We start from the raw sequence: 24,586 nt of genomic DNA, 5'->3' as shown, positions 1-24,586 counted from the left end.
TGGCGCAGGCAAGTGTTTATAGTGGCGCCATCTTGCTTGGCTCGTGCTGCCCCCCGGAACTCATCTTTGATCTTCTTACAGAGAATCTAGAGTCCGGGTAGACAGATACTCTTCAGGACAGCATGTGGGTAGTATCAGGTCACTCGGAGGTGACTTGAAAAATTGTCAGCTTGTTTGTAGAGGCGAGGGACACGCGAACTTTTTTTTTTTTTTTTTTTTTTTTACGTCGTGGCCTATTGCACCGGCAGGCTTCTTCCCGGTGGGGCCTGATGGTCGGCCCAGCCCGTTCTGGCTCAGGCGAGTCTTTATAGTGGCGCCATCTTGCATTGGCTCATGCTGCCCTCCCTGAGCTCATCTAGAGTCCGGGTTGATAGGTGGTCTTCTGGACAGCATGTGGGTAGTTTTAAGCCACTCGGCGGCGGCTGAAAAATCCCAGCTTGGTGGCACCGGGCGGGGATTGAACTCGCGTCGTCCTGAACGCGGCGCTGTCACGCTATCCATTCAGCTACCGCACTCCTATACGCCGAGCCCGCACGCTGACCACTCTGCCACCCCTTACCCGTTTTATTTGATCTGATATAATTCATTTCCATGCACTTTCATTTCAACATGCCTCTTGCATCTCTAGTATGTGATATGTTAACCCGGTAGCTGCGGGGGTCATGTTTCTTAGGTTAGGTTAGGTTAGGTTAGGTTAGGTTAAAGGCCCCTCTAAGCAAAATAATGAGAAAGAATCATCACTCACGCAAACCATTTCATAATATATATCAACGCATGTGTGATCAGTTTATGCATCATCTATTTTGGGAGGTTTATATCATGGTAGAAATTTGGCCCATCGCTGCTACACGGTAAAGCCGCAAATTTGGCCCATCGCTGGTACATGGTAAAGACGCAAATTTGGCCCATCGCTGGTACACGGTAAAGCCGCAAATTTGGCCCATCGCTGCTACACGGTAAAGCCACAAATTTGGCCCATCACTGGTACACGGTAAAGCCACAAATTTGGCCCATCGCTGGTCCACGGTAAAGCCGCAAATTTGGCCCATCGCTGGTACACGGTAAAGCCGCAAATTTGGCCCGTCGCTGCTACCGGGTTAAACTTTTCTAACTCTAGGCCTGATACTCTAGTTAGGCCGCACACTTTCACCTCCACTTCATATATTTCAGTTCAGTCAGTTCCCTCGTTAACCCGTCCGCTGCGATTGGCAGGGATTTCGCCTTCACTGGTAGCCTGGTAACACATATACTCCCAGGTCTTTCTGTCCCTCTGTGGTGGGTAGTGGAGTGTTTCCCATGTGGTATTGGTATGCTGGATTTCCCCTCCCAAGATGCATGACTTCACATTTTTCTTCACTAAATTGTAGCAGCCACTTTTTGTTCCATTCCTGTAGCTTGGTGATGTCTTCTTGTAGGAAATTCGCATCCAAGGGGTTAAACGCTCCCTCCCCCTATTGAATCCTCTTTCTTTATCCCGCCAAACCTTTCACTTTATTTAACTCTTTCCCTTTCACGTACTTAATGTATTTACGTAACTCAGCACAGTTAGTTATGTCATTAAATGCCTCACTTTTCCGCCCGTCGATATGATTCACTACCTGCAGATGATTTAATAACACTCCCGTACGTTAAGGATCCGAACTTTCACTGTTACTCAACGATATGTAAATTATTCCACCTCGCTCATAATCCTCGTCTTCCTCTCATTTTTATCTACCTTCATTATTTATTTTTCTTCGTTTTCCCTCTCGTTTCCATCTCTCTTATCAGTTTTTAGTTACTCAATGCGTCAGTTATTCCTCTATTTCCACCTCCGTTCAACATTTCTCATCCCTTTGATTTTCATTTCCCTTCAGTTTTTGTTGTTTTTCCTCTTATTTTCATCTCCCTTCAAAAATTCCTTTCCTTCCATCTCCACTTCCTTTCATCTCCACCTCCTTTCATCTCCACTTCCTTTCATTTCCACCTCCTTTCATCTCCACCTCCTTTCAACATTTCTCATCCCTTTCATTTTCATTTCCCTTCAGTTTTTGTTGTTTTTCCTTTCATTTTCATCTCCTTCAAAAATTCTCGTCATCCCTCTCATTTTTATCATTTTAAATTTCCTCGTTATCCCTCTCAAATTTTCTTGTAATCCCAAGCATTATTTCCTTTTCTCCCTTTCTGCAATCCGAAATGATTTGTTGCTGTTTTTGTTTCAGCGCAAGAGTACTGTGAGGCCTCCCAGTCTGCACAGTTGAAAATTCTCCCCTATGACGTTCATCAAAAACGAAAGTTCATTCATCAAACATGTTTTTTTTCTTCTAATTCACCATCAAAACTTTCACTGCCCGCCGTTCTTCATATACCCGAGACACACACATCAATGTAACACAACAACATGGCAAACAACGGCTGAAGTGTCTCACCTTGTGTTGCAGATGTTGACCGGTGGCTTGCCGACGATCCGCCGCCCCCGTGGCGCCGCGCGCACCCCTGGGCGTGTGTGGCGGTCCTGGGCGTGGCGGCGGTGGTGGTGGTGCTGTTGGTGGTGGCTGCCGCGGCGTGGATGACGCCGCCGACGATGATAACTGCGGCGGCGCCACGCTACGACGCTGGTTTGTATGTCTGTGGTGAAGACAAGTGTAAACATTCATGGTGCTCCCCACCCCCCACACGGCCCCCGCCCTCCTCCTTCTTCTTCCCCTACAGACGGCGCCGTGGGAGCCGTGGGACTGCTGCTGACGGGGACGCCGCTGGACGCCGACTTGCGCGGCGCCTCGCAGCTGGCGGCGCGGCACAGTGACGCGAGCGGCGTGCCGCTGCTGGAGAGCGCCGCCGCGACAACAACAGAGGCCGTGGCGGCGGCCTTCGAGGAGCTGTGGCGCGCGGGCGTGCGGGTGTTTCTGACGGGCGGCGACGCGGCGCAGACAGAGGCGCTGTGCCGCAGCGTGAGGCAGGCGGGGAGGGAGGCGCTGCTGGTGGCCCCCGCCGCCGACGCGGCCTCCCCCTCCTGTGGTGTCGGGGGCGGCCTGCTGGTGGTGTCCCTGGCGCCGCCGCCCGCCGCTCTGCTGGCCGCGGAGGTGGCGGCGATGGCCCAGGGCGGCCTCGACCGCCTGCTGCCCGTCCTCGCAGAGCCCACTCAGGGATCCGCGTGGGCGGCGCCCCTCGTACCCCTCCTCACGGCCGCCGCGGCCCAGCGCAACGTGAGCGTCGCCGCGCCCGTCTACCTGGACGCCGCCCACCCATCCGCGCCGCGGCTGCAGCAGGCGCTCGCCGCGCTGCCCGGGGCCGCTGTCTGGCTGGCCGCGGGACGACACCTGCCGCAGCTCATGGCCAAGGTGGGGAGCGCCCTCCAGGGCCGCCTCGTCATGCTGCACGCCCACCCAGCCCACCTCGCCGCGCTGCTAGAACACCCCGCCGCCCGCGCCACCACCGAGGCCTGCGCCGCCACCACCGTGCAGTGGGCGGGGCCCTCCACGCCCGATGCGCCCGCCCACCGGCGCCTCCTGGTCTCCCTCTCGCCTGCCGACCCGCTGGCCGCCGCCCTCGCCTACCACGCCGCCGCGCTGGCCTCCCAAGCCGCGGCCCTCGGCGGCGCCGCCAACCTGACGCAGCTGGCGGCCACCCTGCTGGGGGAGGAGGGCGGCTGGGGCGCCGCGCCCGCCCAGGGGCACGTCAGGCCGACGGCGGCGTGGGCGGCGCGTCTGCGGCTGGTGGAGCGGCCGCTGCTGGGGAAGGTGGTGATGCAGGACTCGCCGTGGCTGCTGGAGGGCCTCAGCAGGGTGGAGGAGGAGGAGGGGGAGGCCGCGGGCTCGTCCTCCTCCTCCTGGCGGGTGAGCAGCGGCCACGCCCCCGCACGCCTGCTGGCGCGGGAGGAAGTGTGGCAGCTGGCGGAGCACGCGGGCTGCGGCGCCCTGGCCAGGGTGGAGGTGAAGGCCCACGACCCGCTCACCCACCGCCGGGTCCTCGCCTCCTGGCCCGCCCACGCCGCCCCCGACGCCCTGCTCGTGCCCAACGCCTCCCCGCGCGGCTTCAGCGTCACGGCGAGTTGCCGCGCGCACGGCGGCAGGGAGGTGGAGGTGGCTTGCCGGGGCGCCGCCGCGCACAACGACTCCCTCAACTGCGTGGTGGCGGCATCAGGCGGCGGCAGGAAGCGGCGTGAGATCAGCAACTTCATCGGTGACCACGGCATGCCCATCCGGCGGTACGGAAACAGCGGGATTAAGCTGTTCTACAGGAAGATAACGGGTCTCTTTAAGCACGATGACTTCAGGGGGTTCGTGCCCCAGTTAGGCGCCTGCCTCGGCGTGACTGGGGGCTGCAGCTACTGCTTCATCTTCATATTGATGAGGAACGTCACTGTGAATCCTGGCGTGTGCATGGGCGCCTGCGCGGTAGCCATATCTGCGTCCTGCGGCTCCCTGTACGCCAAAGGCGTCCAGTACGAGATGGAGCACACCGTGATCTGCACGGAGCTGTTCACGCAGGGGCAACTTTCCTGGGAGTCCTACATCGCCGACGCCGCCTACGGGACGCGGCTGGCGGCAAAAGACCCTCAGGCCCTGCGCGGGTACCAGCTGCTGGCGGGGCCCCTGGTGGCCGCCATGCAGCTCAGCCCCGCCCTCACCGGCCTGGTGAAGGCCCTGGCACGGCCCTGGATCACCCACATGGAGTACGAGGAGGGCATGGCGGCGGCCGACGACCCGCTGGGACGCCTCATCACCGCCCTGGGCCTGCCGCTGTGCTCGGCGGCGGTGCTGCTGCACGACCACTTCCTGGCCGTAGGTAGCCTGCTCGCCCTCACCGCGACACTCGCCCGCCTCACCCGCGTGTGAGCCACTGCGCCGTCCCGCAGTGACCCCACCGACACGCGTCTCGTCTGCCGGCAGGCCCGCAGGACACCTGCTGAGGGCATTGCCTCGACAGCCTTGGGAAATGGTGGGCTACAGGTAGCTGACTTCTAACAGGTGCCCTGTGCTAAACCTAGTCTCTTCACGCCCCTAATGGCAACAGGGCGCCCTGCACATTGTGCAAACTGCAGCTCCGGCTCTGAGGGCCGCAGGTTTCTGCAGCAAAATATTACTGTGATATTTGTACAGTTGAGCCAAAGTGTGTCAGAGCCTCTTCTGTCCTTCGTCAGGGCAGCTGCGGAGGCAACCTTCCTCCCCTCTACCGGCCTGTGTCAGGCTCCTGGGCAAGCGTTGGGTAGTCACCGTCAACGCATCACCAAATCCTCAAACGAAAAGGAAACTTTCAAACATACTCCACGCATCCAAACATCAGGGTTTTGTCGACGACCAATAAATGAATTACATCAACACTTCAACGATCACACACACACACACACACACACACACACACACACACACACACAGAACAAAACATTCCCACTACATCCACCATCATGCCCACCGCCAAGTATTACGGCCACAAATGTTTACCTCGCCTCTCCTCAGGATCACACAACATGCATCATCGAGTGTGGGTTAGGAAGCCTCAGGACCATCTGTGCCAAGACGTCACTACACGGTGCACACACACACACACACACACACACGCCACAACACACTGCCGCCACGTGGGTGTGGACGTGCAACATATCAACACTCAAGCTGCCAAAGTGTTCTGAAGGAAACGGATGTTGTGTTTCTTGTCTGTGTCAATGCCACTCCATCAAGCGCTTGTATATGAGTGTTTATGTATTTATTTATTTATCTGTCCGTCCTTGTTCGTCTATTTGTGTATTTGTTCCGTGTCCATACAGTGTACATTACTTGTATATTTGTAGTAGCAGTGATTTTAGAGATGAAATATGTTTTCCGTATATAATAAAAGCTGAAAGGTTTATGTCTCCGTCTTTTGATAAGTATCCCATGAATCAAACACTCGGCGGAGAACCAAATCTAGCTCAGCGTGGTGTTGTTTTACTAGCGAAGAGCTTTTTAAGTTTGTTTCTACGAGTTGCCTCTTTCCTTAAAATAATAAATAAAGGAAGGGGGTCCGGTGCCCGAGGGTAAGAGGGTCAATGCCTGGAGGGGTTCACCCGGCGCGAGGAGGTTCGAACCCCAGTACCATCGCGTAACCACAAGATCCATAATGAAATTCCATCCCTTAACCGTAAGACATCGACTTCATATGAACATTGGCTAAGACTATGAAGATAATGAAGAATAGGAAGTCAGCTAAAACGCAGAACGTCTTGGCTATACAGGCAGCGCCACACGTGGCCACTCAGTGAACTGTCAAAGCAGTATTTTCCATAGAGCTCGTTATGTATTAGAGTGCGTCTGAGGCTGCCTCCGGATACAAGGCCTTGCTGCCGCCACCGCTCCAAGCCAACGACTGCACACACTTTACTCCTACCCGATTTCCTGACTATTATTTGACATGGAGAAAAACTGAAATCGGATAGGAGTGAAGTGTGTGCAATCATCGTCTTGAAGCGACGGCGGCATCATTTTTTTTATTTTTTTTGACGTTGCTGCCCATTGCGCCGGTAGGCATCTTCCCGGTGGGGCCTGATGGTCGGGCCAAGGCTTCTTCCAGGTGGGGCCTGATGGTCGGCCCAGCCCGTTCTGGCGCAGGCGAGTGTTTATAATGGCGCCATCTTGTATTGGCTCATGCTGCCCCCCAGAACTCGTTCTTGATTCGCTTGGACGGCTTCCTCTAGAGTCCGGGTTGATGGGTGGTCTTCAGGACAGCATGTGGGTAGTTTTAAGCCACTCGGCGGTGACTGGCCGTGTATCCCTGAGACAGCCTCAGGCGCACTCTAGTCTAACTTAAACTCTATGGAAAATACAGCTTAGAGTTGAGTGGCCACATGTGGCGCTGCCTGTATAGCCAACACGGTACATTGGTACTCACACAGCCAGTAGGATGGAAGTGCAAAAGGGGAGCGAGTCTCGTGCAAGTTCCGGCCGTGAATCAAACATGCGGCCATCTTGATCATCGTGTACTGCCTCCCTTCCCTCGGCCCTGGAAACACACACCTTCAGTCAGTAACAAGCACAGGTAAGCAGCGGATCTGGTGAAGACAGCGTCAGGTGAGGACCAGGATTGCAAAGGGTGGGAAAGTTTCTGGAAAAACAGAAACTTTCCAAGGAAAGAATAACCTCACTTTGTTGTATAGAAAATCTCATTAGTAAGGAAGCATATATGAATTTTCTGAGTCTAGACCTATAGTAACTATTTGGAGTTTTATTAGGTTAGGTTAGGGTATCATCAAACACATGATAGACAGCACCTCATGGTATAAATCAACAAAAAATGACCTCACTTTGTTGTATAGAAAGTCTCATTAGTATGGAAGGATATATGAATTTTCTGAGTCTAGACCTACAGTAACTATTTGGAGTCTTGTCAGGTTAGGTTAGGGTATCAGACACATGATAGCCAACACCTCATGGTATAAATCAACAAAAAATGACCTGACTTTGTTGTATAAAAAGTCTCATTAGTAAGGAAGCATTTATGAATTTTCTGAGTATTAACTATTTGGAGTCTTGTTAGGTTAGGTTAGGGTATCAGACACATGATAGCCAACACCTCATGGTATAAATCAACAAAAAATGAACTCACTTTGTTGTATATAAAGTCTCATTAGTAAGGAAGCATATATGAATTTTCTGAGCATGACCAATAGTTGTAATGCTGACTTGCCTGATGGGCGAGCCTCCCATAACCCACTTAGCCAGCGGGGCACCTCTTTGGCCGACTGGTAAAGGAGTGGCTCTCCCGTTACGCTGGTCGCGGGTTCGATCCCCGGCGCCGGCAAACCTTTCCTTGTCTGGATTAATTTCTCGTGTGTTTCGTTACACGCAGAGGTCGTGTGGGAGTGGAGAAAAGAGCAAATTCTGGCATTTCAAAGTAACTGTTTGGGGCCAGCCTTCCAGCCACATGTCATACAGCAAGCCAGTCAGCCAGCCAGCCAGTCAGCCAGCAAGCCAGTCAGCCAACCAGCCAGCCCCCAGCCAGCCAGTCAGCCAGCAAGCCAGTCAGCCAGCCACCCCCCAGTCAGCCAACCAGCCAGCCCCCAGCCAGTGAGCAAACCCGTGCATGCCTGTAGAGCACTGATAGGCAACGAACCGTGTCTGGTAGGTAATGTGTTGCGATGAAGCTGCTCTATATCCAAAACCATGACTGAGTAAACCGTGATGCTATAAAGGTGATTCCATGAGGTGTTGGCTATCATGTGTCTGATACCCTAACCTTTACCTCTGTTTTCTTCCTCGCTTTTCTCTCCGTATGTACAAGGATTATATATGATATCTTTGTATGTACCCCCCCCCCCTCTTTCTAATTTCACCCACTGTTCTAATAAATATTTGAATTTGAATTTGGATTTGCTGTTTGAGGAGTCTGCTGATCCGTGAACCTCCCCCCGACCCAGAGGCAGAACACCGCAGGACGTGGCTACAGAGGGTTGTGTGTGTGTGTGTGTGTGTGTGTGTGTGCTTGTGGTTGGTGGCTCATCATACCTTCCAGTGAGACTATTTTTTTATTACGTTCGGCCTATAGCACCGGTAGGCTTTCTTGATGGGGCCCGTTAGTGGTGCAGGCAAGCGTTTCATAGTGATGCCATCTTTGTATGACTCATGGGGTCATATTGCTAAACATTTCGTCGCCCAAGTTCACCTATTTGACAAGGCTTTCGTAGGAGTTTTGGGCATTTTCAAGAGTAGTTTTATGACCCTGGTGGTAGTTTGACCCTTCCTCTGTACCGTGAACCTAAAGAAACGCTCATTAGAACCCGACTGACCCCCCCTTTGACCTTTAGAAATAGCTGATGTGAGAACCGAGAATGTCTTATAATACCGACCATGCTGTCCCTTGGAGTTCCACTTGATCCTCTTAACCACTTGGCTACGGATTTCCTACAAGAAGACATCACCAAGCTACAGGAGTGGAGCAAAAAGTGGCTGCTACAATTCAATGAAGAAAAATGTGAAGTCCTGCACCTTGGGAGGGGAAATCCAGCACACCAATACCACATGGGAAACACTCCACTATCCACCACAGAGCCAGATAAAGACCTGGGAGCATTTGTTACCAGGCTACCAGTGAAGGCGAAATCCGTGCCAATCGAAGCGGACGGGTTAAAGTTTCGCTCGAGTCCGGGTTGGTAGGTGGTCATCAAGACAGCATGTGGGAAGTTTTTAAGCCACTCGGCGATGACAGGGAATTGTTACTTTGTAGCGCGGGACTTTAAATCCGGGGTCTCCAGGACACTGCGCTGACCACTCAACCTCCGCCTCCCCACACACAAAACCTAAACTTTTAACCTGTAACCTTAATATATTTACCTAAAAATCGCTCGACCATGCGACATGCCTTCAAGGACATCAAACACCTCGGTAAGGCTTCTGTTCTCATTATCGAAGTTCATGACAGTATTCCCTACATTTGTGAATCTTGAATCAGTTGTTTGAATTCAATGACTTGGAGACTTCATCCTTCATGTGTGTTGCCTTCTTTTCCTGTGTAGAATCTTTCACAACCAGGAGATTTTTCTTAACTTTCCTGTCTCTCTTCGCCACGTCAGCCCAACTAAGCGCTTGGTCACCTCGAAGGGCTTGATTCAACTTCATATTTTACCACAGATATGTCTTTAGATAATTCTTGCTTGAATTCATCCAATTTCTCCACAATTTTGGTAGACAGAGACGCTAATGAAGGCATGGGGTGCAAATCCAATAAATTTTAGGTATATTCTCCTGCTTAACTCCAGACAAATGAGCACACTTCACACGACACCATTTAGGGCACAAACAGCATCCAATCCACTTCTCGCCTTTGAAATTCTCACGAACGTAACACAAATCCCTGACAGCCACGTCGACGAAGCACTTTCCGCGTGGAGCAGGACCCAACACATCCGACCACAGCCATGACCACTCGCTCACCAAACGTGCTCCCAGACTCGGTATTATAAACAACTGTGTCGCTAAAGAATACTAAGATACGTACCAAGGAGGAAGCGAGGTATGTATATAGACAAGGGATAAAGTTAACAATTATGTGATGTCTTTCCTCAAATCTGAATATGGATTTTTTAGTGGTGATTTGCATGCACCGTTCTGGGACTGAGGAGAGATGCATGCCGAGTGTGTGTGTGTGTGTGTGTGTGTGTGTGTGTGTGTGTGTGTGTGTGTGTGTGTGTGTGTGTGTGTGTGTGTGTGTGTGTGTGTGTGTGTGTGTGTGTGTGTGTGTGTGTGTGTGTGTGTGTGTGGGGGTGTGTGTGTGTGTGTGTGTGTGTGTGTGTGTGTGTGTGTGTGTGTGGTGTGTGGAGGAGGAGGAGGAGGGGGAGGAGGAGTAAGGAGGAGGAGGAGGAGGAGGAAGAGGAGAAGAAGGAGAAGGAGAAGGAGGAGGAGGAGGAGAAGGAAAAGGAGAAGGAGAAAGAGAAGGAGAAGAAGGAGGAGGAGGAGGAGGAGGAGGAGGAGGAGGAGGAGGAGAAGAAGAAGGAGAAGGAGGAGGAGGAGGAGGAGGAGGAGGAGAAAGAGAAGGAGAAGAAGAAGGAGGAGGAGGAGGAGAAGAAGAAGAAGGAGGAGGAGGAGGACTACCAGGAAAACGAAGACGAAAACAAGGAGGAGAAAAACAAGGAAAACAAGAAGAACGAAAAGAGCAAGGAAGAAAACAAGAACAAAAAGGACAACGAAAACAACAACAACACTACTCAACAACCAAGCCATGCGTCGTTGCCAGAACAGCCTTTCGACTCTGCACGATCCACTATACAATTTCCTTCAACCTACCTCAAGCGACAGCGACCGCGTCTCTTAACACGGGTAGCTGCGGGGGTCATGTTACTTAGGTTAGGTTAGGTTAGGTTAGTTAGGTTAGGTTAGGTTAGTTAGGTTAGGTTAGGTTAGTTAGGTTAGGTTAGGTTAGTTAGGTTAGGTTAGGTTAGTTAGGTTAGGTTAGGTTAGTTAGGTTAGGTTAGGTTAGGTTAGGTTAGGTTAGGTTAGTTAGGTTAGGTTAGTTAGGTTAGGTTAGGTTAGTTAGGTTAGGTTAGGTTAGGTTAGGTTAGGTTAGGTTAGGTTAGGTTAGGTTAGGTTAAAGGCCCTTCTAAGTAAAATAATGAGAAAGAATCATCACTCACGCAAACCATTTCATAATATGTATCAACGCATGTGTGATCAGTTTATGCATCATCTATTTTGGGAGGTTTAAATCATGGCAGAAATTTGGCCCATCGCTGGTACACGGTAAAGCCACAAATTTGGCCCGTCGCTGCTACACGGTAAAACCACAAATTTGGCCCATCGCTGCTACACGGTAAAGCCACAAATTTGGCCCATCGCTGGTACACGGTAAAGCCACAAATTTGGCCCATCAAATTTGGCCCATCGCTGCTACACGGTAAAGCCACAAATTTGGCCCATCGCTGGTACACGGTAAAGCCACAAATTTGGCCCATCGCTGGTACACGGTAAAACCACAAATTTGGCCCGTCGCTGCTACAGGGTTAACACTGGTAGACACATACTCATAAACAGATATCTGGGAGGCGGTGACCTTTTTTTTTAGAACAAAGGAGACAGCTCAAGGGCACACAAAAAAGGAAACAATAATAAAAAAAAAATGCCCGCTACTCGCTGCTCCCAAAAAGAATCCAAGGAGGTGGCCGAAAGAGGCTGAGTGGTTAGCGTGCGGGCGTGGACTATGAGCCGGTTTCACAGTCCAACACAGTGTCTTCGTAACAGCCCGAACCAAACTAAAGAATCCCATAGAATCCAAAATGGTGAGGTCTTCGATGCCACACTAAATACACAAGACTTTTCCCGTATAGTTTCATCAAATTTGTGAACTTAAATATAAACCCCAGACACTATACAAGGAACTTTTGAAGGCTCTGGTATTGGTTTGGGAGCTTACTAACCCATCATGGGGAACTGTGAAACTGGCCCAAGGTTCGAATCCCACCGATACACACTAATTACCTACATGCTGTCGGGATCTCCAGTCAACCTTAACTTCAGCGACTTCGGTCAAAAGTAGCACCAAGCATGGGTCATATACCACGGGAGCCACTATAAATAAAATACGCCCGCTCTACTAACACCCTGGGGCCGTCCATAGACCCCTCAAGAAACCCTACCGCAGCTTCAGGTAGTACATATATAAAAAACTGAATACCATATGACGGGATGTACTTAGAACTTTTAGGTGTATATTTTCAAACGCTTTCAGCTCTCACAACTATTTCTCAATGTCACGAAGGAGTTTATTCGGGTTCTCATAACTGTTCTTCAAGTTCATGGTGCAGAAGAAGCCTTATCAAACCATCACTAGCCTCATAAAACTACTCGTGGAAATATCAACACAACCTCTACGATAAACTTACCAAATGTGACTGTGTGAGCCGCGAGGTGTTTAAAAATATGACTTTATTATTTAACTGGAGGACGAGGAGGAGGAGGAGGAAGAGGAGGAGGAAGAGGAGGAGGGGGACGAGGAGGAGGGGGAGGACGAGGACGAGGAGGAGGAAAGGAGGAGGGGGACGAGGAGGAGGGGGAGGACGAAGAGGAGGGGGAGGACGAGGACAGGGAGGAGGAAGAGAAGGACGAGGAGGAGGGGGAGGACGAGGAGGAGGAAGAGAAGGACGAGGAGGACAATAAGACGAAGAGAAGAACAAGAAAGAAGAATGAGGAGAACGAGGAAGAGGAGACACGTACTAGGAAATGCGTTGCGTTGTATTTTTATTCCTGGCACCGACCTCAAAACGGCTATTTACGCATATAAGTCACCAAGGCAAGAGAAGACAGCCCTTACCACAGATTCCATGACAGTTTTTTTACGTAGATTTCACCATCGGAGTTGCGTTTACTGACCTCAAAACGAACATGTTAAGACTCCGGGTACGAGATGAGAATAGGGGATCCTTATTTTTGAGACCGCGGGTTAAGGACACTGATCTATGTTCCTTGTTAACGGGATGGGTCAGTGTGGTCATCAGTCAGCGTTTAGAAGTAAGGAAAGAAAAGCTGCCTGAGGGGGATGGTGGCTGTGTGGAGCGTCCTGCAAGAGTGACTAACGGACTTACAGGATGCTGAAGAAGGTCCTCGTTGCTACAGGCTTAAGGGAGGAAGAGTGGGCGGACGGAGAGTGGCTGAAGGCGGCTTGAGAAACTTTTAACGGGGAAGGGCGTCTACTTGAACAGGCTACATGAGGTGTCCTACAGGGGTGACTGAAGGACTTACAGGATGCTGAAGAAGGTCCTCGTTGCTACAGGCTTAAGGGAGGAAGAGTGGGCGGACGGAGAGTGGCTGAAGGCGGCTTGAGAAACTTTTAACGGGGAAGGGCGTCTACTTGAACAGGCTACATGAGGTGTCCTACAGGGGTGACTGAAGGACTTACAGGATGCTGAAGAAGGTCCTCGTTGCTACAGGCTTAAGGGAGGAAGAGTGGGCGGACGGAGAGTGGCTGAAGGCGGCTTGAGAAACTTTTAACGGGGAAGGGCGTCTACTTGAACAGGCTACATGAGGTGTCCTGCAGGAGTGACTAACGGACTTACAGGATGCTGAAGAAGGTCCTCGTTGCTACAGGCTTAAGGGAGGAAGAGTGGCCGGATAGAGAGTGGCTGCAGGCGGTTTGAGGAACAACTATTCACGGGAAAGGCGTCTGCTTGAACAGGAGGAGGATGCGTGCTGCTGAAGGTTATAATTATATTGGTCTCGTTGCTACAGGCTGAAGGACGAGTAGCTGGACAAGGGAGCGGTTGGATAAGACAACTTGAGGAACAACTACTCACGGGGAAAGGCGTCCGCTTGAACAGGCTGCTTGAGGCGTGCTAAAGAAGATGATTAATTGATTAACAGTAAACTAAAGACAGATCTCATTTCTTCAGGCCAGAGGACGAGAACGAGTGACCGGACGGAGTGGCCACAGGCGACTTGAGGAATAACTTTACTCACGAGGAAAGACGTCCTCTTGAACAGGCTAGAGGGGTGACTTGAGGGCTTATGGGGGGCTAAAAATAGGCTTCGTCGTTGCAGGCTTGAGGGAGGACGCTCGGCCTGCCAGGAGAGCGGCTGAAGGCTGCAGTGCCAGAGTCTGCGTGGCCCGGCAGACTTGGGAGAGATTTCAAGCCGGCACGGTGAGAACTCTTCACACGGAGGACTAACGCTTGTCTCTCATTGGGTGATTGGGCGTGACGTCATGATCTCTCGCTGGTCAACGTTACGGGATGATGGTCGGTGGGTGCATGGCCCTGGGTGGAGGGAGACTACGGATGGCCGGAGGGTGTACTTGCTATGGGCGGACAACACCGGATAACTGACGCACTGCGAAGGAAGGAAAGGGACACGAAGTAGGTCGAGGAGGAACAGGAACTATGGCGCTGGGAGATGAAGAGTGACCGAGGCATTAAAAGGTTATTGCTCCGGATAGGTGATTGCTATGGGCGGACGACAGCAGATAAATGACCCACTGCGAAGGGAGAAAAGGGACGCGAAGTAGGTTGAGGAGGAACAGATAATGGGTCGCTGGGAGATGAAGAATGACCCAGGCATTAAAAGGTTACTGCTCCGGATAAGTGCTATTGGCGGACAACAGCAGATAAATGACCCACTGCGAAGGAGGGAGAAAAAGACGCGAAATGGGTTGAGGAGGAAACAGATGTGGGTCAACTGGGACATGAAGGAAGTGACCGCATTTAAAGGTTACTGCTCCAGATAAGTGCTATTGGCGGACAACAGCAGAGGGAGGAATAGGATGCAAAATAGGTCGAGGAGGAAAAGATAATGGGTCGCTGGGAGATTTAGTGACCCAGGCATTAAAAGGTTACTGCTCCGGATAAGTGCTTGTATGGGGGGGAAGACACCAGATTACTGACCCACTGCTTAGGGAGGAAAAAGACGTAAAATTGACCAAGAAGGAACAGAAAGTAAGGCATTAAGAGATGAAGCATTCTAAGCATTGATGGATTCCTTGCTGTGGCCGGAAAATACTTGACTGCAATTGACACACTGCAAAAGGAGAAAGAGGAAGCGAACTTGGCCGAGAAGAGGAAGTGGGGCATTAACCCGTCTGCTGCGTTTGGCACGAATTTCTCCTTCCTTGGTAGCCTGGTAACATATAGTCCCAGGTCTTTCTCTGCCTCTGTGGTGGATAGTGGAGTGTTTCCCATGTGGTATTGGTGTGCTGGATTTCCCCTCCAAAGCTGCATGACTTTACATTTCTCTTCATTGAATTGTAGCAGCCACTTTTTGTTCCGTTCCTGTAGCTTGGTGATGTCTTCTTGTAGGAAATCCGCAGTCAAGGAGTTAATGAGATGGGGAGTGACCCGAGCATTGAAAGGTTATTGATCCGGATAGCACCAAAATCACTACCAGGATATTAACACATACTCACAAAAGGACAAAAAGGATGAGAAGTTGAGCGAAGATGAGGGAAAAAGATGAGTAAAAAGATGAATGTGACCCAGCCATTGAAGATAAGTGTTTGCTATGGACGAAAACAGAACCTGAATATTAACAAACTCCTACAATCGGACAATGAGGAAGAGAAGTAAAGGAAAAAACAAGAAAAACAAGGTCGATAAGAAGAAGACATAGAGGTTAGTATCATAAGACATTCGCTTCTCACATCAGCCATTTCTAAAGGTCAAAGAGGGGGTCAGTCGGGTTCCAATGAGTGTTTCTTCGGGTTCACGGTACAGAAGACGACTCACACTACCACCAGGGTCATAAAACTACCCCTGGAAATGCCCACAACTACTACGAAAGCCTTGTCAAATATGTGTTTCTTCAGGTTCACGGTACAGAAGACGACTCACACTACCACCAGGGTCATAAAACTACCCCTGGAAATGCCCACAACTACTACGAAAGCCCTGTCAAATATGTGTTCTTGGGCGGCGAAATGTCTTGAAATACGACCCCAGAAAAGCCCAGCACCTAAAAAGTAACAAAGAAACAGAAACTCCAAGCAGACAACAAAGAATGAGGAGGAGGAGGACGAGGAAAAGGAGATGAGACAAAACAGGGATAGAAAGATACCTCCTAAGAAACAAAGACTTACTGCTTGCGAGGCGTGATTGCGATGGACGAAGAGAACCCGGAAACATCGACAAGTAATTCACAAAGGATGAAGAGTAAAGAAGAAGAAGGAGGAGGAGGAGGAGGAGAAAAAAGATGTAATAGCAGAAAGATAAAAACTCAAGCTGAAAACGATAACAGATGATAACGAAAGGAGGAAAAGAAAGAGAGGAGAAGAAAGGAGGAGGAGAAAAAGGAACGACAAGAAGGAGATGAAAAGCGACTAACCCAAAGAGCAGAAGCGTCATATGAGACACAGAAGTAAGAGAACAGATGATAAAGACAGGAGAGGAAGAGGAAGAGTAAAGAGAGGAGAAGAAAGGAGGAGGAGAAAAAGGAACGACAAGAAGGAGATGAAAAGCGACTAACCCAAAGAGCAGAAGCGTCATATGAGACACAGAAGTAAGAGAACAGAGGGTGAGGAAAAGAGAGGAGAGGAAGAGGAAGAGGAAAAGAAAGAGGAAAAGGAAGGAGGAGGAGAAAAAGGAACAACAAAAAGGAGATGAAAAGCGACTAACCCAAAGAACAGAAGCATCATATGAGACACAGAAGTAAGAGAACAGAGGGTGAGGAAAAGACAGGAGAGGAAGAGGAAGAGGTAAAGAAAGAGGAAAAGGAAGGAGGAGGAGAAAAAGGAACAACAAAAAGGAGATGAAAAGCGACTAACCCAAAGAACAGAAGCATCATATGAAACACAGAAGTAAGAGAACAGAGGGTGAGGAAAAGACAGGAGAGGAAGAGGAAAAGAAAGACGAGAAGAAAGAAGGAGAAGAAGAAACAAAAAGTAGGGCATAGGGGAGCGATGGAGAGCGACTGACCCAAAGAACAGGAGAGACACTGCTTGAGAGACATATCAATAGCCGAGAACCTCAAGCTCAGAATAGAAAAACGCGATTACAGGAACACGGAAATGAAGGGGCCAAGAAAGTAGGGCGGAGGGGTGCTGGGAAGAGAGAGACAGACCTGAGCAGCGACCAGGAGAGAGAGAAACTACCATACAACAAGAAAGGGGTGTATCTTGAGAGACATGCTAATTACAGAGAAACTAAAGCTCTGCGCAACACGAAGAGGAGGAGGAGGAGGACGAGGCTGAGGTAAGATGAAGGGACATATGCTTGTGAAATCTTAATATAGATGAACACAATCTCCGAACACTGAAACGAAAAAAAGAGGATAAGGATGAGAGGAAGAGGATACAAAGCAGTAGAAAGAAGACGAGAAGAAATTGAGGAAAACGACAAGAGAAACAACCTTAGAGGGATACAAGAGGAAGAGTAAAGATGAGAACAAGATTGTGAAGGACGAAGAAATGGAACGAAAGGATATTGAGAAAGACGATTGATGTAGATGAAGAAGGAGGATTAGGACGAAGAGGCAGGGAGGACTAGGCCGAAAGAGATGTTGGGAAAGATGAATGCATGCGAAAAACGAGTCTTGTAGATGCGCTTAACGAGAGAAACGAGAGAAAACGATGAAACGAGAGAAAACATTGAGACGAGAGAGATAAAACGATGAGATTAGAAAGAATATAATGAGATCAGAGAAATAAAACAGTGAGATTAGAGATACAAGGCTGAGATTAGAGAAAACAGTGAGACCAGAGAGTTAAAACGATGAGATTAGAGAGAAAATAATGAGATCAGAGATAAAACAGTGAGATTAGAGATACAAGGCTGAGATTAGAAAACAGTGAGACCAGAGAGTTAAAACGATGAGATTAGAGAGAAAATAATGAGATCAGAGAGATAAAACAGTGAGATTAGAGATACAAGGCTGAGATTAGAGAAAACAGTGAGACCAGAGAGTTAAAACGATGAGATTAGAGAGAAAATAATGAGATCAGAGAGATAAAACAGTGAGATTAGAGATACAAGGCTGAGATTAGAGAAAACAGTGAGACCAGAGAGTTAAAACGATGAGATTAGAGAAAATAATGAGATCAGAGAGATAAAACAGTGAGATTAGAGAAAACAGTGAGACCAGAGAAATGAAACGATGAGATTAGAGAAAATAATGAGATCAGAGAGATAAAACGGTGAGATTAGAGATACAAGGCTGAGATTAGAGAAAACAGTGAGACCAGAGAGTTAAAACGATGAGATTAGAGAGAAAATAATGAGATCAGAGAGATAAAACAGTGAGATTAGAGATACAAGGCTGAGATTAGAGAAAACAGTGAGACCAGAGAAATAAAACGATGAGATTAGAGAGAAAATAATGAGATCAGAGAGATAAAACGGTGAGATTAGAGATACAAGGCTGAGATTAGAGAAAACAATGAGACCAGAGAGTTAAAACGATGAGATTTGAGCGAAAACAATGAGACGAGAGAGAAAAAGCAGTGAGATTAGAGAGAAAAGGCTGAGATTAGAGGGGAAACGACGCGGCGAGATATAAACACAAAGATACGCAAGGGAGAAAACTATTGCAAAGTAGACGGCCGAAAAACAAGAGAAAGACGAGCAGCTTGGAGGACCTCATTCGTGCAGACTTGGCAATACTGTCGGTAAGCAATTAACCCGGTAGCAGCGATGGGCCAAATTTGCGGCTTTACCGTGTAGCAGCGATGGGCCAAATTTGCGGCTTTACCGTGTAGCAGCGATGGGCCAAATTTGCGGCTTTACCGTGTACCAGCGATGGGCCAAATTTGCGGCTTTACCGTGTAGCAGCGACGGGACAAATTTGCGGCTTTACCGTGTACCAGCGATGGGCCAAATTTGCGGCTTTACCGTGTAGCAGCGATGGGCCAAATTTGCGGCTTTACCGTGTAGCAGCGACGGGTCAAATTTGCGGCTTTACCGTGTAGCAGCGACGGGCCAAATTTGCGGCTTTACCGTGTAGCAGCGATGGGCCAAATTTGCGGCTTTACCGTGTAGCAGCGACGGGCCAAATTTGCGGCTTTACCGTGTAGCAGCGACGGGACAAATTTGCGGCTTTACCGTGTAGCAGCGACGGGCCAAATTTGCGGCTTTACCGTGTAGCAGCGACGGGACAAATTTGCGGCTTTACCGTGTAGCAGCGACGGGACAAATTTGCGGCTTTACCGTGTAGCAGCGACGGGACAAATTTGCGGCTTTACCGTGTAGCAGCGACGGGCCAAATTTGCGGCTTTACCGTGTAGCAGCGACGGGACAAATTTGCGGCTTTACCGTGTAGCAGCGACGGGCCAAATTTGCGGCTTTACCGTGTAGCAGCGACGGGACAAATTTGCGGCTTTACCGTGTACCAGCGATGGGCCAAATTTGCGGCTTTACCGTGTAGCAGCGATGGGCCAAATTTGCGGCTTTACCGTGTAGCAGCGACGGGACAAATTTGCGGCTTTACCGTGTAGCAGCGATGGGCCAAATTTGCGGCTTTACCGTGTAGCAGCGACGGGTCAAATTTGCGGCTTTACCGTGTAGCAGCGATGGGCCAAATTTGCGGCTTTACCGTGTAGCAGCGACGGGCCAAATTTGCGGCTTTACCGTGTAGCAGCGATGGGCCAAATTTGCGGCTTTACCGTGTAGCAGCGATGGGCCAAATTTGCGGCTTTACCGTGTAGCAGCGATGGGCCAAATTTGCGGCTTTACCGTGTACCAGCGATGGGCCAAATTTGCGGCTTTACCGTGTACCAGCGACGGGCCAAATTTGCGGCTTTACCGTGTAGCAGCGACGGGCCAAATTTGCGGCTTTACCGTGTAGCAGCGACGGGCCAAATTTGCGGCTTTACCGTGTAGCAGCGATGGGCCAAATTTCTGCCATGATATAAACCTCCCAAAATAGATGATGCATAAACTGATCACACATGCGTTGATATATATTATGAAATGGTTTGCGTGAGTGATGATTCTTTCTCATTACTTTACTTAGAGGGGCCTTTAACCTAACCTTATAAACATGACCCCCGCAGCTACCCGGTTAAGCCAAAGACGCGGACGGTGGCGGAGAAAACGGTGGAATCATCCGAAGTCCTGCGCCGCGTGGAACATTGCAAGGCAGCCCTCTGGAGTTCAACAACCCTCCACAGGCTCTTCCCTGCACGTTCGTAAGCGCGCTAAACACGCACCAACGACCTTGACATCAAAACAAAGAAGCCGAGAATCGGGAAGTACGAAGGGAAGACACGGATGCCGAGACGCGGAAGTAGCCAGCGGAAACACGTAGAGGGAGGGATACGAGTAAGGAGATAAATACAAAAATGGAGCCACTTGTTTTGGTGTGTCTGTTTTTCTTGTTTGGTGTCAGCGAGCGTTGCCTAAGAGGGTTTGCAAATAGCCGTTCTTGTTGCCTATCGAGCTTGAGAGACATGAAGTGTTTTTAAATATTAATAACAACCAAGTGTAAGATTGAGACCACTTAAAATTCTCTATAACAGTTACTATGCGTGTAATTCGATGAGTTCTGAATGAAAAAAATTACACTGATGCGATTAGTTTTCAATGGTTATTCTCATGTTATGTAAAATCAAAGCAAATTCGTCTGGTTTTAAGATAATACAAACGCGAAATTGAAATACTATGCGATGTTTTCAATGGATATTTTCATGTTATATAAAATCAAAGCAAATTCGTCAGGTTTTAAGATAATACAGACGCGAAATTGAAATACTATGCGATGTTTTCAATGGATATTCTGATGTTATATAAAATCAAAGCAAATTCGTCAGGTTTGAAGATAATACAGACGCGAAATTGAAATACGATAGCGATTATTACGATCTAGAGCACAGAATGACGAAGAATCGCTCCCCGCATCAGTTTCACGCGCGAGACGGCTCGGAGAAAGTCTACGAGCCAGGCTAACGAGCGTCTCCCGTAAACTGCAGCTTTCTTCCCTATGAATATCAACAAACCTCAAAACGGAGGAACGCCGCGGCTGACGGAAGAATGCAAAGTAGAAAGCGATGGAGACGCCTTCACGCCACCCAACCCAAGCATGAAGTTTTGATCTTGACAGTGTTTGCCAGTCCAGACGTGTGTGTCCTGCCGGCGGGACCCGTGGAGCCTCAACCCCTTCAGTGACACAACCACGTGCGCCTCCAGCAATAGCAAACTACTGACCCCTTTCTACGCACACACACACACACACACACACACACACACACACATACACACACACACACACGCCGGTGAAGCAGCAGTCATCCCAGTGTGCGTGGTGCCATGGGACGGACAGGCTGGATGGCGCGCCAACATCCAGCTGACGCCGGGGCCGTCGCTCCCCGCCTCGCCGCACACACCGGTACGGACGGCGCCGAGGCGAACCCACAAGAACATTGAGCATGACACACACACACACACACACACACACACACACACACACTACTCACGCCACAATCAGGACTCCTATTGCTGCATGTTACTCTGTGTGTGACGAGTCACTACACGGGCAGCCTCTCAGCTTTAGCGGAAAGGACCTCCGTTGGCAGCAAACCTCGCGCCAGCAGCGACCGTCAGTCACATGAGAGAGTGGATGGACGCAAACAGCCAAGCCACACTTACCCTCCACGAGACTCACGCGTCCTCCGCGAAGAACACTTACACAGTCGACGCTGATTACACAGCAACAACACCAAAACACTGCTACACACCAGACACATTAAACACACAACGCACACATGGCACACAAAAACATGTGACACATTCAACAATTAACAGGGAGCAACACCTAACGCGTCCAACTTTGAGTTGCAGATGATCACCAGTGCCTGATCAACGACACCCCGCGGCTGTGGCGCCTTAAAACCCTTTTGGCGACGGCGGCGGTCCTGGGCGTGGCAGTGATAGTGCTGGTTCTGGTGGCGGTGGCAGCTACGGCGGTGGTGACGACAACAACGATAGAGGCCCCCAACGACGCTGGTGTGTACGTCTGTGGTGGAGACGTGTACGTGATGAAAACACACACGTAGACTATAGAAAAAAAATTACTCACGCCCTTTTCTTCCTCCTCTCCCTACAGACGGCGCCGCGGGTGTGGGACTGCTGCTGACGGGGACGCCGCTGGACGCCGACTTGCGCGGCGCTTCACTGCTGGCGGCGCGGCACAGTGACGCGGGCGGCGTGACGCTGCTGGAGAGCCCCGCCGCGACAACAACAGAGGCCGTGGCGGCGGCCTACCAGGAGCTGAGACGTGAGGGCGTGCGGGTGTTTCTGACGGGTGGCGACGCGGCGCAGACAGAGGCACTGTGCCGCAACGTGAAGCAGGCGGGGAGGGAGGCGCTGCTGGTGGCCCCCGCCGCCGACGCGGCCTCCCCCTCCTGTGGCGGCGAGGGCGGCCTGCTGGTGGTGTCCCTGACGCCGCCGCCCGCCGCCCTGCTGGCCGCGGAGGTGGCGGCGATGGCACAGGGCGGCCTCGACCGCCTGCTGCCCGTCCTCGCAGAGCCCACTCAGGGATCCGCGGGGGCGGCGCCCCTCATACCCCTCCTCACGGCCGCCGCGGCCCAGCGCAACGTGAGCGTCGCCGCGCCCGTCTACCTGGACGCCGCCCACCCATCCGCGCCGCGGCTGCAGCAGGCGCTCGCCGCGCTGCCCGGGGCCGCTGTCTGGCTGGCCGCGGGCCGCCACCTGCCGCAGCTCATGGCCAAGGTGGGGAGCGCCCTCCAGGGCCGCCTCGTCATGCTGCACGCCCACCCAGCCCACCTCGCCGCGCTGTTAGAACACCCCGCCGCCCGCGCCACCGCCGAGGCCTGCGCCGCCACCACCGTGCAGTGGGCGGGGCCCTCCACGCCCGATGCGCCCGCCCACCGCCGCCTCCTGGCCTCCCTCTCGCCTGCCGACCCGCTGGCCGCCGCCCTCGCCTACCACGCCGCCGCGCTGGCCTCCCAAGCCGCGGCCCTCGGCGGCGCCGCCAACCTGACGCAGCTGGCGACCACCCTGCTGGGGGAGGAGGGCGGCTGGGGCGCCGCGCCCGCCCACGGGCACGTCAGGCCGACGGCGGCGTGGGCGGCGCGTCTGCGGCTGGTGGAGCGGCCGCTGCTGGGGAAGGTGGTGCTGCAGGACTCGCCGTGGCTGCTGGAGGGCCTCAGCAGGGTGGAGGAGGAGGAGCGGGGGGCCGCGGGCTCGTCCTCCTCCTCCTGGCGGGTGAGCAGCGGCCACGCCCCCGCACGCCTGCTGGCGCGGGAGGAAGTGTGGCAGCTGGCGGAGCACGCGGGCTGCGGTGCCCTGGCCAGGGTGGAGGTGAAGGCCCATGACCCGCTCACCCACCGCCCGGTCCTCGCCTCCTGGCCCGCCCACGCCGCCCCCGACGCCCTGCTCGTGCCCAACGCCTCCCCGCGCGGCTTCAGCGTCACGGCGAGTTGCGGCGGCAGGGAGGTGGAGGTGGCGTGCCGGGGCGCCGCCGCGCACAACGACACGCTCAGCTGTGTGGTGGCGGCTTCAGGCGGCGGCAGGCAGCGGCGAGACGTTGACAACTTTCTCATGGAGCACGGCTTCGGCTACCTGTTATCGCCCAATGGTAAAGACACAGACCCGTTGGTGGTCCTGAGGAAAGTCAAGGGTCTCTTCAAGCACGAGGACTTTCGCCCTTTCATTCCCCAGATCGGAGGCTGCCTCGGCTCGGCAGCGGGCTGCAGCTTCTGCTTCGTCTTCATCCTGTCGCGTAACGTAACTGTCACCCCAGGCGTGTGCATGGGGTCGTGTGCGGTGGGAGTCGGTGGCGCCTGTATATCGCTGTTCGGCAAGGGCGTCGAGTATAAGCTGAACCACGTCGACTACCAATTCAAAGCCACCAAGTTCAGGCCAGGAGAAACCGTGATCTGCACGGAGCTGTTCACGCAGGGGCAGCTTTCCTGGGAGTCCTACATCGCCGACGCCGCCTTCGGGACGCGGCTGGCGGCAAAAGACCCTCAGGCCCTGCGCGGGTACCAGCTGCTGGCGGGGCCCTTGGTGGCCGCCATGCAGTTCAGCCCCGCCCTCACCGGCCTGGTGAAGACTCTGGCGCGGCCCTGGATCACCCACATGGAGTATGAGGAGGGCATGGCGGCGGCCGACGACCCGCTGGGACGCCTCATCACCGCCCTGGGCCTGCCGCTGTGCTCGGCGGCGGCGCTGCTGCACGACCACTTTCTGGTTGTGACCGGTCTGCTGGGTCTTACGGCAGCAATCGTTCGACAAGCCCGCCACGCCCACACGTGAGCCACCGCGTTCTCAATGGAGGGCCATGCCAATACGCGCCGCGCGGGTCCCCAAAAGACTCCCGCGGCAGCATGTGCCACAACCTGCTGTGCCTCTCAGCGACAGCAGAGGTTGACTGTGATATGTGTGCCACGGGTGATCAGTTGCCCTGCGTTAGATTACATTGTGCGTTCTTACTTGATTCTGATGGCTTATTCTTCCAGACGGCCACCGCCTCACCACCACACACGCATCACACGGGAAGAACGTGCTCACGCGCCCTGCATGCCGCGGCCTCAGTCACGGGACAGGCGACTCTTCCTCATCCATTATGATCGAGGACTGGGTGTGAAATGTGTGCTTCATATTAAAAAAAATAATATATATATATATATATATATATATATATATATATATATATATATATATATATATATATATATATATATATATATATATATATATATATATATATAT

At 51.8% G+C, this 24,586-nt stretch overlaps 1 protein-coding gene across 6 annotated transcripts in view; it reads left to right on the top strand.

Moving 5' to 3' along the window:
- LOC126983320 (uncharacterized) overlaps nt 1–24,586 on the top strand; it is a 62,908-nt gene that overhangs the window by 28,844 nt on the left and 9,478 nt on the right. For 2 of the 6 annotated variants that reach the window (XM_050836015.1, XM_050836009.1), the window contains exons 2-4: nt 2,421–2,597; nt 2,692–4,061; nt 23,315–24,462. In XM_050836015.1, coding sequence (XP_050691972.1) covers nt 2,421–2,597; nt 2,692–4,061; nt 23,315–24,130 — 2,363 coding nt within the window. In that variant the 3' untranslated portion in view covers nt 24,131–24,462. Of the gene's footprint in view, nt 1–2,420; nt 2,598–2,691; nt 5,357–21,131; nt 21,240–21,691; nt 21,857–21,956; nt 22,583–23,314; nt 24,463–24,586 lie in introns of those variants that run through there. The other 4 variants (XM_050836013.1, XM_050836012.1, XM_050836010.1 and 1 more) reach the window with 4 other exon arrangements.

Source organism: Eriocheir sinensis, chromosome 53 (genome assembly GCF_024679095.1).
Source record: "Eriocheir sinensis breed Jianghai 21 chromosome 53, ASM2467909v1, whole genome shotgun sequence".
Lineage (NCBI taxonomy): Eukaryota > Metazoa > Arthropoda > Malacostraca > Decapoda > Varunidae > Eriocheir > Eriocheir sinensis.
This window is presented reverse-complemented; position numbering and strand designations above follow the sequence as displayed.